Source organism: Dunckerocampus dactyliophorus, chromosome 18 (assembly GCF_027744805.1).
Source record: "Dunckerocampus dactyliophorus isolate RoL2022-P2 chromosome 18, RoL_Ddac_1.1, whole genome shotgun sequence".
Classification (NCBI taxonomy): Eukaryota; Metazoa; Chordata; class Actinopteri; order Syngnathiformes; family Syngnathidae; genus Dunckerocampus; species Dunckerocampus dactyliophorus.
In genome coordinates, this window is record NC_072836.1 from 17,881,336 (window position 1) to 17,899,842 (window position 18,507).

Here is an 18,507-nt window from a genome sequence, read left to right on the forward strand (position 1 = left end):
TGTATGGCAGCGCTGCTTGAGAAGTGTAAAACCCAGTCTCAGCTAAGGTTGTAGCATCATGGGGCACCTAGCGAGTGAGTCACAATGACTCACTTCTTGAAGTGATACACTTGTACACACTTCTATAGAAACCTTTCCTTACAGAATTCACATAACTTATGTTTCCTTACAGAATTCAGATAACTTATGTCAGAATTAGTAAGACGTGGCTACTTGTTCTCCTGACGGTTGTGCTGCTGTGCAGCTTTATTTATTGGCTTGAAGTTCATGGAAACTGTTGTGAATGCTAACGTTAAGAAACAGCGTCATCTAGTGGGTCTGCATGCCAAAACAATCATTCAAGTAGAGAGTGGGGTTTTTTTGTTTTTTTTAACCAGAGGCTTTCCACGCATGATTCACGAGGATTAATGACACACACACACACACACACGCACACATTCGTAGACAGGCCGACATGTGTGTAGTTTCTCTCCTGACTCACCTCCAGACGTGAACTTGATGTTGAGGAGTTGAAGGCAGACTGGACTTAAAAACAGGGAGGTTGGCGACATGAGCGGTAAGTCCACTTCCAGCATTTTGGTGTTATTATTTCAACTTTTACTTCGTTGCTAGCATTTACTAGCTCATAAGGGATTATGTTTACAACATCATTGTGGACTCATGTCAATGTCACTGAAGAGTATTTAGTATGTTGACACACAAACAATTAAACAAACAACAAACAACAAACAAGAAAATAAGTAAAATAATCCTTTTTGTGATTTTATGGATTTATTTGATAGTTTTGCATTGGAAATCGATACACCCCCATTGAAAATGCACTTGAACATTTGTGTTATTTATGGCGGCTTGTAAAACAATTTCAAAATGCGCACCTTGATTCTTTTTGACAAATGAAGAAGTGAGAGGTGAAATATATAAGGCAGCATTAAAGTTCATTATAGTCTTAATGTTCCAAAGGTAACCTCGTTTACAATCAATGATGTTATCTAACCTTTTTCTATATTTTTTCTTAAATATAATATAAAACACATCATGTTTTCAGCTTACAACTTTCTGTATTTTCAGCGGATTCCATAAAATGAAATAAAAAACATCTCGCAGTCACACAAATGGATCGTTTTACTTTCTGCGGTGCTCGTTGCACAAGGACAGGCTCATTGGTTGTGACAAGAGATTCCACAGGATGCAGACAAGCCTCAGCCGGCCCAAAGTGTTGTCTCACATAGATCAGCTGAACACAACAGTTTCACCCTCCTTCCCCCAATGAGTCACAACAGGTCTGCCAATTGAGTTATTTTTATTATCTAACTAACCCATAACCATGAGGGTCAGCCTGCATTCCATTGTTTAGTCTTTTATTCAACACAAAGGTGAAGGTGAGGTGAATTAAGGGCGCAGTAACAGGGAAAGAAAGAGAAAGAAAAGTGGATACGTGGTAAAAGATTGCACGGAAAATCAAAAATGCAAAGGCCGACAATACAAAGCCGTTTTTAGACATACAGTAATGAATGAATGAAAATCAAAACTGACACAATACTAACTCGTACTCAACGGTGCATTCACAGACTGCATTTTAAAGCAGGGGTGTCCAAACCTTTTCCACGAGGGTCACATCCTGCAAAATGAAAGGACGCAAGGGCCACTTTGAAATTTTGGAAAGCAACACACGGAGATATGCTAAGAAGTTATATTTCAAGAAAAAAATGCATGTCAGGTTTGCGATACAAGTGTAAAAGCGTATTATTAGTATGAACTCTTTTTTTCCCCCATTTTTGCTGTTTTTGTTGTTTTCTGTGTTTTTGTTTTCCCAATATGTCAACTTTCCTATAAAATAATCGTAAATTTTCTTTTTGTAATATATCAAGACTTTATTCCCATATTATAATGTTTGACCCAACCTAATATTCCAAAAATGAAAACTTTATTCTGTTTTGTTTGTCATAAGGTTGTCTTACTACTTAAAAAAAAACCAACTGATTTTTTCTTTAATATTTCAACTCTATGCTACTAAAATGACATTATTTTTCCTTATAATATTACCAGTTTATTCTTGTAAATTTATTCTTTCATTTCTGCTATTTTTTTTTCTCCAACTACTGCAACTTTCTTGTAAAATTTCTTGCTTGTTTGTTTGTTTGTTTGTTTATTTGTGCGTTTTAAGCTGCTATCATCTTGCAATTATGGCTCTATTGCCATAACATAGAACTGACAAGATAACTTTTTCCGCATCCTAATTTCCCAAGAATGACGACTTTATTTGTTGTTTTGTTTGTTTTTTGCAATATTACAACTTTAATTGATGTGACTAAAATGACATTATTTTTCCTCAAAATATCACACCTAAAATTACGACTTTTTCTCGTTAGATTACAACTTTTTTCCTTTTAATATTTTTACTTCAGTCTTGTAAAATTACAGCAAATGTTTCCATTTTTGCTGTTGTTGTTGTTTTTTTTTTAAATTATATTTTTAGAATGTGCTGCAGGTGAATAACAACACAGCCACAGGCCGCAAATGGCCCCCGGGCAGCACTCTGGATGCTCCTGATTTAACGTATACTACATAACCATATACAATAATATAATAACCTAATAATAGTTAAATCCATATTGTGTAGCTAAATATGCTTACTAAATGAATACAGTAACATTCATTGCATGCACTGGTATGAGACATAAATACTTTGACTCTTATCTTTGTCATCTTTTTATTTGCTTGTCTGCCACCGCGGGCCTCGGGTTACGACTGAGTTCCGTTCCGAGACTGTGCGAGGAAGTTGAGTGGGTGACAATATCTTCAACTTCTGACTACAACGTGTGTGAAATATTTGGTTTGTTGACTGATTCAGGCATCACTGTTTGGGCAGAGGATGGTGACATGTCACAGGAAGAGAGTAGACCTACCCCCTCCTGGTCCGAGGAACATTGCGAGGAGCTGTGGGATCGCGTGGAAGGAGTGCGACACAAGCTCACCCGCATCCTCAACCCGGCCAAACTCACCCCGTATTTGCGTCAGTGCAAGGTCATTGATGAACAGGACGAAGACGAGGTGCTCAACTCCACCCAGTACCCTCTACGCATCAGCAAGGCCGGTGAGAAGAAGCAGATTACCTTTTAAGTCTAAACATTGTCATGATCGGTTGTCCTCTGAGGTATACGTCTACATTTTTTAGCATGCCTCTTTGTGAATTTGAAGACACAAAGCAGTGTTTTTGTGTTTAAACTTTACCAATGTATGCACGAATGAGCTGACAACAGGTGTGGCAGTGAGGCAAACAGGTAGGAAGGAGCATAATGAAAGCCTTCGCTAAATAAAGGGGAGTCTAATGCAGAACAGCAGAATGAGGACGAACATCTGGTCCAACAATGAGTTCATGTGGTTGGTATTTCATTGTCAAAGTAGAGGTTGAAATATACTCGCCAGCCATAAAATTCTGTATAACCGCACACGTCTAGTGAGATCAAACACAAGAGCTGTGCGAAAATTTCTTTTTATTTTAAAGTAGTAATTTAAAGTACCATCTTTTCTGGACTATAAGTCGCGCTGCAGCAGGGGTGTCCAAAGTGCGGCCGGGGGCTGTGTGCGGTCCTTGGCAGTTTTTTTTACTGTCCCGTTATTGGCACGTTCTAAAAATAGAATTTAAGAAGGTGTCACGCCCTGCTGGACAGGAGCTCGCGTCGCCTGTCCTGCGCCCTTATTTTGGCGGGCTGCACTTTCTCCGGGGAGGAAGAGGCAGCCGCGTCACGCCCGGTGGTCGCGCAGCTGCGGACAATTATTAGTGGCTGTTAAAAAGCAACAATAGCGATGAACCGGCGCTTGGTTCATCGCTATTGTTGTCGTTGTTCCTCGTCTCCTCACCGGTGCTGTCACCTAAAGTATAGACTTACCTGTTGATACTACTATTTTCCACACAGCTTTTCCCTCCTGTTTTTGAGTTCCTGCACAATTAAAGACTCATTTGCACGTCGCTGCCTCTCTGTCTCTGCATACCGGGGGTCAAGCTTCCGACAGCTCCAGCCTATTCGTAGCAGAAGGAAACTAAAAGAAGAAAAAAAACAGCAAACATGGACAAATCAGCAGTAACTTTACAAGACTAAAAAGAGACAAAAAAGTTGTAATCTAACAAGACAAAAAAAAAATTGTAATTTTACAAGTTTAACATTGTAATATTATGTCATTTTTGTAGCATTTTGTAGCAGCATGTTGTCATTAAGCATTTCTGTGTGGAGATTGCATGTTCTCCTCGTGTGTGCGTGGGTTTGCTCCGGGTACTTCGTTTCCGCCCACATTCCAAAAACATGCATGTTAGGTTAATTGGCGACTCTAAATTCTCCATAGGTATGAATGTGAGTGTGAACGGTTGTTTGTCTATATGTGCCCTGCCATTGGCTGGCGACCAGTCCAGGATGTACCCCGCCTGTCGCCCCAAGTCAGCTGGGATAGGCTCCAGCAGTATAGAAAATGGATGGATGGATGTTGTCATTAAGTCGTTATAGAATAAAGTCAAAATATTATGGCAATAAAGCTATAATTACGAGAATAAATTTATAAGAAGAAAGTTGAAATAGTAACAAAAAACTCATATTCTAATGAGAAAAAAAGTCGCAGTTCTGAAGTGGTCATATTATGAGGAAGAATAATGTCATTTTGGTAGCATAGAGTTGAATTATTAAAGAAAAAATACCTTATTTTTTAAAAGTTGTAAAATTATGAGAACAACCAAAACAAAATGAAGTTGTCATTTTTGGAAAATTAGTGTCGCTTTACCAAATACGAAAGTGGCCCTTGCATCTTTTCATTTTTCACTATGTAGCCCACGGTGGAAAAAGTATGGACACCACTGGTTGATGATGTTATTACGCATACCTGTCAACCCTCCCATTTTCTTTGGTTAACTTCCATACTTTGCCCTTCTTTCTCGTAGCGCTCCCATTTAATCATCTTCATGTAAATTACCGGTATTTTAACTTTCATCAACAAAAAAAAGGCCTTTCTCTCTGGAGGTGACAATGGTGGCGCGGTCTACGCTTGAGCCACAGCAATGTACGAGTGTGATGGTGCACCGTATTGGCAACCCCCACGTTATTGCAGTTCTTCAGACTTTCTTATCCATTTTTTACAGGCCGTTTGCTGGACATTCTGCGTTGTCAGGGCCAGCGAGGTCTTCAGGCCTTCATGGAGTCCCTGGAGTTTTACCATCCGGAGCAATACACACAGCTGACAGGAGAGCAGCCGACACAGCGCTGCTCCCTCATTCTGGGTAAAAAAGCAACCACTGATGCACAGATTGCATTGCCTCAAACAACATAAGCAATGCAACGCATATCACCGTCATGTCTCTCAGGCTTGCGTGCAATGCAATGCAATGCTAACCACCTGTCCTCACAGATGAGGAAGGCCCAGAGGGTCTGACTCAGTTTCTGCTGCTTGAGGTCCGCAAATTAAGAGCGCAGCTTCGAAACAGCCGGATGTGTGAACGCCGTTTGTCTCAGCGCTGTCGGGTGGCGGAAGAGGAACGTGGCCGTGCTGAACGTAAAGCTCAGGAGTTGCGTCACGACAGACTGCAGCTAGAAAGGTTTGTCTGACTTTTTCTCGGTGATTAGTTTGAAAATCTGCTGTCAGTGCTTTTGAATACAAATAAGCCTATTAGGTTGTCCCGATACAAATTTTTCACTTCTGCGATTCCGATAATCATACATACTCTTACTTGTTTAGTAGCATGGAAAGTTAAAAAGGCGTGATCGAGTAATATTACTCAAATAGTGAACAATAGTCAGCTGTACTTCCTCGTGCATTTGTTGGATAGTTTTACCGAAAATAGGCATAATGTAGCGAAGCTCAAGGTGCTCAATGAAGCTCTAAAACCCGACATTCCTCACTTCCGACAGGGGCAGGCTCTTTTCTGTCATAGCGGATGGCTTCTACCATCCCGTGGGAGTTTCTCACGCTTTCAAATGTTTCAGGAATCTTCAGGTTAAAATCTTCAGGTTCAGGTTAAAAAATCCTGCTTCAAATGCACAAAGAGGTTGGTTCATATTAAACTTTGGTGCCACTACGGGAAATTTGTGCATGACAAGTTTTGCACTCAGCTACTGCATAACATCTTTTCTGGACATTAAGGAGAAATACTGCCACATCACTGCTGCTCCTTGCTAAACACGCTACCGCACGCTGTTGTTGTCATTACGTGGGCACTACATGCTGAATAGAAGCGCTGCACGCACCCTGGATTGGACTGCTTGAATCCGAGTGCCAATATCAGAGATTTTAGATATAATCTGATATCCAGTATAACCCGACTTTTCAACTATTTTAAATATGTCTCAGAGGTGCTGAGACATATTTAAAATAGTTGAAAAGTGTTTATCCATGCCTGTCTCAGATGCAACGCAACATTAAGGAGTGGGGGATGACACAAACTAGCAAAGCTGTGTGAGGTACAGTGCTATCGTTACAGTCACATTTTAACAGCAACATCATGCAAGGTTAGCCTATTTGCAGAACAAAACTAAACGACGAAGCTGAAAGATCCCACGTCTGTAGCTGACTGATCGTTGGCAGAAGTCAATGCTTTATTTTAGGATGTGTAGCGAAGCCTGCTTTTTTTTGTGGTGGCCTCATCTAGCTATGAGTGGGCCAGTGGTGGATTAAAAAGTAAATTTAGCAAAATAAGACACCTTCAAGGTATTTATTATAAAACATGGCACAGGGTAAATGGCGGCTGATGTATTTTTACCACAAAGAGGACTACGGTCATGTACAGTCACATATTTTCAGCAAAATGTAACACTATATCGATGATTTTCATAACTGTGGTACTTTTGGTCACAGTGATCATTATCCAGTCACCCCTCTTAAATTGGTTCCGCAATATAGGATCCAGTGTTAATACTGAAAACTGAATATTTTTGTATTTACATAATAGAAAACCTGCTTATGGCTTTCTAAATACGTTTTTTAACATTATTATAGCGCTGTAGACAAGGAATAACACACCTATTGTCACTTTCAAACGCCTGTTATTCATTGTTTAAGCCACATTGCAACTCTTATGCTGCAGGGACTCGAGACGGCTGCTAGGTAGCAATCTAGCAAGCTAACAAAGTAGCGAGTTAGCGAGCTAACCAGTTAGCCTCAAATTTAGAAGTCAAAAATTGACCAGTTCAATGTTTTATGTCATTACTGCCGCCTAGTGACCAGAATACTACACATCACTTGTATTTCGATATGTTTTGACCAATAATAGACCATAGTCTACCACAAAACAGCGATCACTTTTTAATTAATTAATTTCTATAGTCGATAATGGACCCACAATATTGCGAGGGACAACTGTGTTACGTGTTCATAGTGCTCAATACTCGTTATGACACCACACCGCATTTTAGCATAGCAGCATAAGGAAGGACAAAACCTTTGGTTTTTTTTTGTAAAATATACCATAGTTGATTTATGATTTTCAGGCTTCGTCAAGACTGGGAGTCGGCCAGCCGAGAGCTGGGCAAGCTGAAAGACAGACATCTGGAGCAGTCCCTGAAGTACTCCAGGACACTGGAGGAGCAAAGCAAAGCCTCCATGCGAGAGAGAGAACTGCTCAAGCAAGTGAGTAATCGACATGTTTCTTTATGTACTAAATACTGCAGCTCAGCAGGGCGATACGCCGCGGTGTATCTTTCTTTCGAAATGTGCATAAGTGGCACATCAGCAATGGGAAAGGAAATGGATTTACTTTAGTTGCCACACAGGTTCTGCGCTGGAATTGAGCCATACAACAATTGTCATGTCAGAAAATTTCACAATGTTAGCATATGTTACAACACAGGGGAACATAATACATTTGATGAGGACACAGGAGGCCGGAAAACCCCTCTTGTGCCCACAGAAGAAGTCCTGATGCGCCGGCCCAAACAAACAAAAGAACAGTAAGGTGAACAGGCCAACCCTATAGAGCAGGGGTCACCAACGTGGTGTCCGCGGGCACCAGGTAGCCCCCGGACGACCACATGAGGTGCCCACAAGCCTGCTTTTCATTCAGGTTTTCAGTTAATAATGTGAGAACACTAGAAAGAAAAGTATTCTGAAACATAAAATGTGAGTTGTGGATACCAGCATTTTGTGAATGTTTTGGTAAAACAAGCATATTTGATCTGTTTGGGTTGAAATAAGGTAGGAAAATCATTTCTACAAAAATGAGTAGCTCGTGGCCATTTTCATTTTCTAAAAGTAGCTCTATAGCCCTAGCTATAGAGGGCCGACGTCCTGTCACCTCACCGCTACCCCTAAACGAGAAAAAAGACACAACTAAAACCGTAAACACAACCAAAAACAAAAACAGGACAGCCTGTCACACCAGGACAAACAAGAACTAAAAACTAAAGGAAAAACCCAGTCCAATGTTCAGCGTCATGCCAGCAAGAAGCAGCTGCGTGTCCCTGGAGCATGACGGGGTGGGAACGAGCCCCGAGTAAGGAGCGGAGAGCAAGAGCAAGCCGAGCACACCTGCACACATTTATATGCTCCAGAGAGGGCGGGGCCAATCAGCTGCTTCCTACAAGAAATAAACACAAATAGATCAAGCACATTAACCAACACATAGCATGTGTTTTGATGACGGCTGTGCTTTGTCCCCTTACAGGTAGAAGAGCTGAAGTCCAGGTTGACGGAGGCAGAGACACAAACTGTCAATGCTGAAGGAAGTCTGACTCCAAACAAAAAGAGCAGCCTGCTGTCCACTGGAGGACATGGTTGTCCACCAGCTTTACCAGAAAAGCCACCGTACCGTATTGAGGATCTGAAAAGAGAGAACAAAGGAGCTCAGATGAGAGATCCAATTCCCTCTTCTGGCGTCATAGTATGTTCGTTGTGTTAGTTTTGTGACACAGTTTTTTTGTTGTTGTTGTCATTTGCTACCTGAATGAGACTTTTGTGGACATTGAGGTTATTTTGCATTAGGATATTTTGCAATTTATGTAGTAAAAATATTGTTTGATGTTTCTTTAAGGCACTGATGGATATCCTGCAGCAGGATCGCAGAGAGGCTGCAGAGCAGAGACAGGAGCTCTGCAACATCATCACCAGACTTCAGGGGGAGATACAGAGCACTGAGGAGCACAGGGACAAGGTGACCGCTTGCTCTTTAATACTGTGATTTAAACATGAACGTGTTATACTATGAATGAATGACACACCGGTAAACTATGTTTGTAGCTACAATCACAGTGCGAGCAGCTACAGCTGAAGGTGAGGACTCTCCAGCTGGACTGGGAGACAGAGCAGAAGAGAAGCATGTCCTACTTTAACCAGATCATGGAACTGGAAAAGGAGAGGGACCAGGTCAGTGATTCATGGTTCATGCAAGTCTTTAGATAATACCATACTTCCCTCCCCTTGCTCCATTTTCTTTCAGGCTCTGCGCAGTCGCGACAGCCTGCAGCTGGAGTACACCGACTGTCTGCTGGACAAGAATCGGCTGCGCAAAAGCATCGCAGAGTTGCAAGCCAACCTGGAGCAGCAGCAGAGGGAGCTAGAGCGAGAGACGGAAAAGCAAATGGAGCAGCGGAGTCCCTGCTTGCACTGTGTAAGTAAACCACTCGATGTACCTGCTTGACATACGTACAGTTTATTGTCCTTTCTTTACTGTATCATGTACATCTTTGTTCAATTTTCTGGCAATGTTACGCTAGGCCAACGTTACGCTATTTATGTACAGTAAGTGGTGTTCGAACCCGTCCTTTTAGCAGGGCGAAGTCCACCTCGATTCTTTTGTTCTAACAGCTGTGAAATAATAAGTGTCTCAAGTAAAGTTTACAGTTTAATAGTAAAAGGACCAGATAGAAGCGATTGCAATGCCAGCCTTGGAGAGAACGGTCAGCCCAAAGGCCAAAGTCTAGCAAGGTCCAGGCGATCTCTAAAGTGAAGCTGAGTTTCTTCTCCTCATGAGCCTGCTGTGGAGGCGGTCCCAATGGTCAGGAAACTTCCCGTTAACTGAAAGGGTGACTCATAATGAAACTCTGCGTGTGTGTGTGTGTGTGTGAACAGTATTCCTTTGGTGCCAAGTCAAAGGTCTTGGTGAATGTGTTTATCTCTCTGTTATAGATAAGCACAGGCTGCAAAATCCAGAACGTAGTGGAACATATTCCATTCCTAACAGCGGCACAGATATTGCTATCACACTTTGTGCTGAAAAACTTCACCATAGCAAACTGTGAGGTGTCACAGTTCTGCCTAATTATCATCCGCAACAAAAATGGCAGAGGAGACTTAGCAGTAGCTCTGTAAAGTCCTGACCCAACCTGCAAACCAAAATATGGAATTTGGCACCTGACACTGTATGCTTTGTGCATTGTGTGGGTGTGGGATTTGGATTGTGTTGCATGTACAACAGCAAACAAGAATTCCCCTATGGCGATAAATAAAGCAAAGTCATTTGGAATTATTATTATTATTGTAGCAAGTACAGTCATAAAAAATGTAATTTTTTTGTATCTGCTCCAGTCCCACTTGTCTCTGTGCAGTGAAGACCAATGCTACGGCCCCTGCTGCTCCCTCGGCCTGGACCTGAGCCTTCCGGCTAATGGTTCCCATCTTCAGTTACGCAAGGTCCAATTTTTCATTATTATTGTTATTATTATAGTAACAGGTTGTTACTGTTGTGTGCCATAACAGGATCATCTGCACATGACATAATGGTTTTGGGAGTAGACATGTTGGGCTTGTAGATGAGGCTATGTCTGGAATATAAATTGGAGACTTCAAAGTCAACTAAGACAAGGACCCTAATATGTTCACATCGTGTCAGACATTGTATAATATTCTAATGCAACTTTCTAATGCAACTCCCATGTACAGTAAGTACATGAAGTCACTCTTTTGGTTAGAGCTCACACTTTTCTTCTCTGCGCCACAGGGGCCTTCTAGAAGCCAAGCCAATGACAACTTGGAGAGTAGGTTGTTTTCACTCACAAGCCTGAAGATGATTACCAAGTTTGTGCAGGACAATTATACGTAAATGCTTCATTTTCTAACTTGGATATCCTGTCTGTTCCTTCACAGATTCTCATTCTAACTCTGAGGAGAATCTGCTGTCGTCAGTGCGTATCACAGCTAAGGCAACTTTGATATTTTGGAAACCAACACCTGTACAGTATATATGCTAATAATCTATGTCAAGATAAAACTGCATGTCCGCTTTGTGATATAGGTGAAAAAGCGTATTATTAGTATGAACTTTGGTCTTTGCTCTTTTTTTACCATTTCTGCAGTTGTTTTTTTCCATTTTCCAAATATTTAAACTTCCTTCTTAATCTTTGTAAATGTTCTTCCTGTAATATTATGACTTTATTCCTATAATATTCCCATAGAATTATAACTTTTTCCCAAAAATTACAACTTTATTTTGTTTTGTTATATATAAATAAAATCTATATAAAATGTTCTTTAATATTTCAACTCTATGCTACCAAAATGACAATATTAGAATATTACGAGTTTATTCTTGTAAAATTGCGACTTTTTTTCTTGCTAGAATACGACTTTTTTCTCTTAATATTACTTTATTTTCATTAAATTACAGCAGTTTTTTTCCATTTCTGCTGTCAACTGTGTCAACTTTCTTCTTGTAAATGTTCCTCTCGTAATGTTACAACTTATTCCTCATAATATTACGTTATTCTCGTAAAATTATGACTTTTCTCGCTAGATTGCAACTTTTTTCTCATTTATTCTTGTAAAATTTTTGCTGATTTTTCACATTTTTTCTCTTGTGTTTTTTAGGTTTCTTGTTAAATTATATTTTAATAATAATATATATTTTTTTTTTTTAAACGTACGCGGGCCACAAATGGCCGCGGGCCTCACTTTGGACACCTCTGCACTAAAGGAACAGCTAAAGACAAGAGTGGACATGATTTCTCTTTTTACCTTTGTCAGACAGAAGATAATGAGAAGGAAATAAATCGCCTTTCAACATTCCCGTTCCCCCCTTGTATGAACTCCATCAACAGAAGATTCAACACTGAGTAAGTTTTATCAGCCTCAGTTAACCAAACCACTGCAGGCATTTTGTAACGTTCCCTTTTGTAAAGGTTCGACTTGGACTCTTGGGGTAGCGATGAGAATGACAACATTGCAGGTATTGTTGATTCTGGCATGGTTTGTGGACCACAACCAGTGGAACCATTGTAGATTTAAGTTGATCTAAATTGTCTTTCAGGTGAACAAAGTGAACCTTCTCTATGCGATTCCTGGAACTCCCTACACTCTCATCTCTTCCCCCCTGACCTGGTCAACCTGCCGGTTGTTAACTCACATCGACACAGTCCCAGCAGTCCCAGGTAGCTGCTGCTGTCGAAAAAGCCAGTAAACACATTGTCAAACTGTGCAAGCACTGCATTCACATCATGCAGGAGTGTTCAAAGTGCATCCCGGGGGCCATTGTCAGCCCACGGCTTGTTTTTATTGGTCCTCATATTGTAAAAATAAAATGAACGACTTATTAATGAGATATATTATTAAATATTACTCTAATGATTGGATCAGATGGCTTATTGACCTACATTGGATTTGTCTTAGCATCGTTAATGGTATTTATGGTGAACGTTGAACGTTGTGATCATTATTTTTATGGACAGAATTACTAGGCACAGGAAGTGGGAGAAAAGGTGGATTTTGGGTTTGGGTAGTTTGCCAGTTAAGGCGGCTCGGCATCTAGTCCAGATGCCTCCTGGATATCTCCCGAGTGAGATGTTCCGGCATCTGGGGTAGACATAGGGCACGATATAGGCAGCTGACTGGGAACGCCTCTGTGTCCCCCCGGTGGAACTGGAAGAGTTGGCCGGAGACTGGGAGGACTGGGCTTTCCTGCTGAGACTGCTGCCCCTGTGACCCGGATTAATGCACAAAATGTATTAAAGTTTGGACAACCCTGACAAAATGCATTCCACATGCATGAAAACATGGAAAAATAAACCATAAGGGTCCAGCTTTTGCTTTTACAGGCCAAGCCTTGTGTACACATTTACATCATCAAAATGCATTATTTCTTTTAGGATACCACCAGTCTCTCCAACCTCGAGTCCCCCTATCCCACCCACGCATGGAAGAACCACCCTGGCTGATGATATTACAATCATTGGTGGAAATCAAACAGGGATCTTTGTCAGCTATGTTAAAGCTGGTTCAGTAGCAGAACAATGTGGACTAAAGGAGGGAAGTGAGCTCCTTGAGGTATGGATCTTAAAGTGTAAATTGCGGCCATGAGAAGTCTTTACGGACACAGTAAAAGAGTTGCTGTTGTCATATTTTTTCGTGTCCAGCTAGAGCGGGTTCTGTTTGGTGGGGGAAGTGTTCTGTTCAGCCAGTGCACTGCTGAGGTAGCGCACTTTTCTCTCCAGTGGTGGACTGAACCTTCCACGCTCAAACACCAGAGCAACCAAGCGGGTGAGTCTGCACTGCAGTTTCCGCTCGCCGCTTATTTATGAATTTAGCTGAGGCGCTCCTGCTGCTTCCTGTCCTCAGCATACACCAAGCTTTGCTCCCAGCTCTCCTTGCCGACCTTCATGGGTGCCGACTCCTTTTATGTTCGGGTCAATCTCAACATCGAGCCTCTTGGTGACCCACCGTCTCTGGGTGTGTCTTGTGATGACATCATACATGTCACGGACACGCGGTGCAACGGGAAATATCACTGGCGCTGTTCCCTGGTGGACCCTTGCACAGCCAACCCGCTTCAGGCAGGAAACATGCCCAACTATAACAGGTGAGCCATGTACGTTTCATTAGTCAACTGGAGGGTTGCGGTTGTGGATGACCGCTATGTATCCCATGGGGCATCCTCCAACTGTTTACAGTAGGATTGTAACTTATACATTATTTAGGGCACAGCAGTTGTTAATTGTCAAGTTACGGAAAATGACCCTGAAGCAAAAGAACTTCAAAAAAAAGGTGAGCTTAGTCACATTTATATTCCAAGATGAGTTTGAATGATTGCTGTCCACCTATAATTGACCAATTTGTCTCCATACAGTTCATGAAGAAATGTTCTGGTCGTGTTCGACTCGTAAAGGCTGTGGACCCCACCTGCCGTGGAATTGGGTCCACAAAGCAGGTTCTTTACACACTGAACAAACGTAAGAACACTAATTCTCTCTTTTGTTGCGTAAAAGCATCATACTTTTGGGGCATTTTCTTGGTATTAAAAGGTTTACCCTTATGTGTGTGCATGTTTTCTCAGGGCACGAGGATCACTTGATCCCATACAGCTTAGTGCAGCCAGTGAAGGTTCACTCAAAGCGGCCTGTCATCTTCTCGCCATCTCTCCTCTCCCGCGACCTCATTGAGAGACTTCTGCAGCCTGTGGAGTCTGGTTTGCAATACAACACCTGTGCACCAGGTATGAGTAAGAGATTCAAATACAGTGGAACCTTTGTTCGCATCATCAATTTGTTCCAGAAGGTCAGACTCTAACCAAAATGTACTCTAACTACTGCTCTAACAACACTTCCAAATGATCTTTGACATACATGCAAATGCATATAAATGACAAATGACGAATAAATGAACATTTATCATCACCTTTACCTTAACTGAAGATGTGATTGTTGACAATGATGTGGCATCAAGATCCACTCGGGACCACATTTGCGTCTTGCTAATTCGATAGTGTTTAGGGCTGTCTTCAACTAGAGTCGAATCTGATTTGTTAGATTTTGTCCATAGTAGACTACTCGTCGAATGTTGTTGCTGTCTAGCCATGTTTCAGTGATAATCATGATGCAGTCCAAAGGTCTCTTACTGTGGGGGCCATAGAGTCGTATGTTGTCCATTGCATTCACCAAAGGCCGCACATTAGCGGAGAAAATGCTGGAGAGTCTGCACAGTGTTAGTTTGAGCTTAGCTCGTAATCCTTCGCGCCTTCTCGACGCCGCCTGTGAGCGCTTCCGCCCGGCTGAGTGGTGTGTGTAGACTCCTGTACTCTGGGGATCTCAGGGTCGAGTCAAACATTGGTGATAAAAACGTTGGCACTGCAAAAGTCCAAACGTCCAGTGTCCAAAGCTCTTGACGGGTATAAGATGTTAAACCAAAACTGCTCTGTACAAACAGACCAGATATTAGCAAAATAATAACTACTAAACTGCAAATCTGGAAGAGACGTTGGGGTTTGCTGTGTGTACCCACCGCCGTCTTGCGTAAGTATAGGTCTTCTGTTAAACACACATGTCATTTTCAATTCTTTATTAACACAAATTAGGCTAATTTTGTATCAAATTAGGCTATTTATAACAAAACATAGACATTCTATGTAAAAACCATATGATTCAATGGCAAGATGGGTAGTCGAATCAGGCTGGTGTTTCTCACATTCTTTATCAAAATGCTGGAACTTTCAACGTTCTCTGGCTCCGTTGTGGGTTATTTTGCAGCCGTGATCAAGCGAAAAGCGGACTTGTGGTGTCACTGTGTTAGTTAGCAAAGAACGACAGAGTCAACCGCTGATGACATCAAACACGGGTGACGGAGCTGACTTTCGGTTCCTGTTTCCATGCATTGGCACGCTATTAGGCTGCTAACAAGGACGTTTTGTGCTAAAAATATATTAAGAACATTGTCAGACACACGCAGTGTATTAATAACGCGACAAGACGCGCCCCATATTGTACGCTAAGTGGAAAATGTGGGAAAATGTTGCTGTAAATGTTAAACGTTAGCCAGAAAACACGCTAGCCGGGACATCTGCTAACTGAGGCCCCACTGTACAGTACATTTTTACATAACACACTGCAGTATTCTCACCCGTCTCTAACATAAATTGTAGAGACGATACCTGCATCTGAGAAGAGAGACAAGAGAATATTTTTGTTGGATTCCCACGCTCAAGAGCCAGCGCTGGGCATACGGCTACAGTCCATACAGGATGTCATCAGCCAGGTGAAGCCACGCTTTCTCTGTTTATCGACATTTGGCATTAAAATGTTTAACACGTTCACTACTGTACTGAAATGCAAGATACTGAAGCTACAGTAATAACATTAACTGTCACAGCTCATCCAAATGTGCCTCTTTTATATCTGCTATAGGACAAGCATTGTTTGTTAGAGCTGGGGCTGCCCTGTGTTGAGGGTTTGCTGAGACAAGGGATTTACCCCATTGTCATCCGCATCCTCCCGAAGAGTAAAAAACACAAGAAGCTGAGGTAGGTGGGGTGTCACTGGTTTGCAGGGCTTTTTTGAGGCCATAAACGAGCTTTGGTTTGTGGCCAACCAAATGACACACACTCCTACTACTGAACAAACACACATATATGCTGCATAATAAGGATAACAACTGAATTAATCACAAACCTCTTTAGTTAGGTCTAAGTAATCTTTCGTTTACTGCGGTTAATTGGTTCCAGATGAAAAATCACGGACTTTCTGATCATGCGCCCCCCCCTAGCGGTTATGACCTGAAACAAGCGCATAGAGGGTTCCTACCAGAAACTCGCCCTGCTGGTTTGGTATCCTGTTCAGGCATCGGCATAAGAATCGACTCCATCTTGTAGGCCTCGCCTGTTATTTTGATCAATATGTATCAATAATAAATATACATTAGAATAACAAATATTTTAAAATAACAGTTAATCTATGTACAGTATTTTGTCAAATGTCAATCGCTATTTAAAAAATATCTGATAATAACCAAGCATAGTAATTGATTTTATTTATTTTATTAAATATTTGATCAGTGATGTACCATTTGTGCGGAATTAATTATTGGTTACTTGTGCCTTGGACGTGATTGAGGCACAATGAAGTGCATCATTTGGCCGCAAAGGTCAGTTCAGTCCCGACTAGAGTGCAGCCTGAAGAACATGTATCATCGTTTCAATTTGTTTTCTTACAAAGCACTTTGTATTTAATTATCACAGTAAAAAAAAATTCTTAAAATATATATATCTGGAGAGACATTTTTCCTATTACTTTCTGCCATCATATAAAAAGTATTAAATTAATTGATCACTACTTTCCCCTAGAGTGGATCAAGGGGATTTAGTCATACGCCCATCCCCAATCATAACAGAATATCATTTGCTTTAAAAAGTGAAATTTATTTGACTTTGTGGGTTATTTTGCATATTACGCATAGGCATGCAATTTGTCAGGCTATTCAACAATTTTCTCTCACTTGTCCACCATGAAAACAGAAAGTTTTTTCCACGGTGTGGAGACGAAAGCGTGATGGAGGAGATGTGCCAGACAGAGGAGTTGCAGCTGGAGACTCTGCCACTGCTCTACCCCACCTTGGAGTCCAGCACATGGAGCTGCATGGAGGAGCTGCTGGCGGCCATACGCAATATCATCATAAGCCAGCAGATGGCAGTAGCATGGGTTGAACTAGACCGGCTGCAGTAGAGTAGAAAGAAAGTGTTATTTAACAGAATGTGTCGCTAAACCACAACCAGAGTTGTACAGTACATTCCTGTCAAATTGACTTTTAATCCACCTGGGTGTGACCAGCAATGCCAACATTCTCAATGGTTATGTAGAGCCAAAAATATTTTTGGCACAAACATGGCTGGACTTGTTCGCTATTCAAACATGGCTGTGCTTACTGAGCTTATTACTACATGAAACTCATGAGAATATAACAGCTCTTTCCTCAATGGATTCAAGATCAACATTCAAGATTCTTGTACTCGCTGCCAATGTAATTGTTACCAGCATTATAACCAGCAATGTGCACATTTTTAGTCATTTGAGTCACTGGTCGTTAAGGGCGTACTCACACTAGGCCGCACTGTGCTGGACATGGACACGAATCCCTCTCCCTTTCCTGGCCCCCGCTGGCCTGTGCTCACACTGAGCACGGGTGCTTGTCCCATCACTTCAATTCTGATGGATTACGGCTTTTTCCCTGACTTTTTGGATTATTCCTAGTCTTATTCCAAGTCGTTCTGAATATTTCTTTCGCGTAAGGTGGCAGCTGTCATTCATTAGTAGTGAGAGGAGCAATCACATGATATAAAGGACACCTCTTAATTGCAAATACTGTATGAATGTAGTGTAGTCGCGAGTGAGTGAGCCTGCTGTGGGTTTGACTTTGGGAATATCCATGTTCCCCTTCTTTTGTAATGCAAATGTGAGAAGTGGGCTCAGGGTCGGAACAATTGGCGTAGTGTGAGTAGGCCCCTATATTTGCTTTGAGGACACAAAAAGATGTATTATGCATTTTCTTCAAATGATCTAATCTGGTGTGCAAATAATTGCTGAATACATATGAATATGTGCTTTCGACTAAGACAAGACATTGTGAACTGCAGTTTCATTGAGATATTTGAATAGGCTGTTCTTACTGAAGGTCAGCAGTGCTGCCTTTTTTACCTGTATATTTTTAGTAAAAAATAAATAATCACTCTTTTGTGCTTAAATTATGTGCCTGCCTAATATTTCTGAGCTGCATACAAAAGTAAAAAACGTTCAGACATACAGTAAGTGCAGTTTGATTCAGGTTAAATGCGAATAAAGTTGC

General features: G+C 41.4%; 1 protein-coding gene across 3 annotated transcripts; it reads left to right on the plus strand.

Moving 5' to 3' along the window:
- The first annotated feature begins 423 nt into the window (after positions 1-423).
- On the plus strand, positions 424-18,367 carry zmp:0000000896 (caspase recruitment domain-containing protein 11). 3 transcript variants are annotated; one of them, XM_054759866.1, is made up of 25 exons: positions 446-556; positions 1,069-2,783; positions 2,870-3,094; positions 5,126-5,263; positions 5,392-5,578; positions 7,467-7,605; positions 8,639-8,854; positions 9,005-9,124; positions 9,211-9,336; positions 9,410-9,580; positions 10,498-10,602; positions 10,910-10,946; positions 11,056-11,093; positions 11,932-12,020; positions 12,087-12,133; positions 12,215-12,335; positions 13,050-13,227; positions 13,317-13,440; positions 13,519-13,759; positions 13,878-13,944; positions 14,027-14,129; positions 14,234-14,392; positions 15,815-15,927; positions 16,077-16,192; positions 17,183-18,367. In XM_054759866.1, the coding sequence occupies exons 3-25, from the start codon at positions 2,881-2,883 to the stop codon at positions 17,388-17,390; spliced, it is 3,057 nt and encodes a 1,018-aa protein (XP_054615841.1). In that variant the 5' UTR covers positions 446-556; positions 1,069-2,783; positions 2,870-2,880; the 3' UTR covers positions 17,391-18,367. The 3 variants fall into 3 exon arrangements, with proteins under 3 accessions (XP_054615839.1, XP_054615840.1, XP_054615841.1); XM_054759864.1 differs by lacking the exon at positions 1,069-2,783 and having other exon boundaries at positions 424-556; positions 2,852-3,094; XM_054759865.1 differs by lacking the exon at positions 1,069-2,783 and having other exon boundaries at positions 434-556.
- Positions 18,368-18,507: the final 140 nt, after the last annotated feature.

Coding starts and splice junctions, on each gene's coding strand:
- zmp:0000000896 (XM_054759864.1), top strand. Junction 9,125..9,210: donor CTGAGGAGCACAGGGACAAG/GTGACCGCTTGC, acceptor CTATGTTTGTAG/CTACAATCACAGTGCGAGCA. Junction 9,337..9,409: donor TGGAAAAGGAGAGGGACCAG/GTCAGTGATTCA, acceptor ATTTTCTTTCAG/GCTCTGCGCAGTCGCGACAG.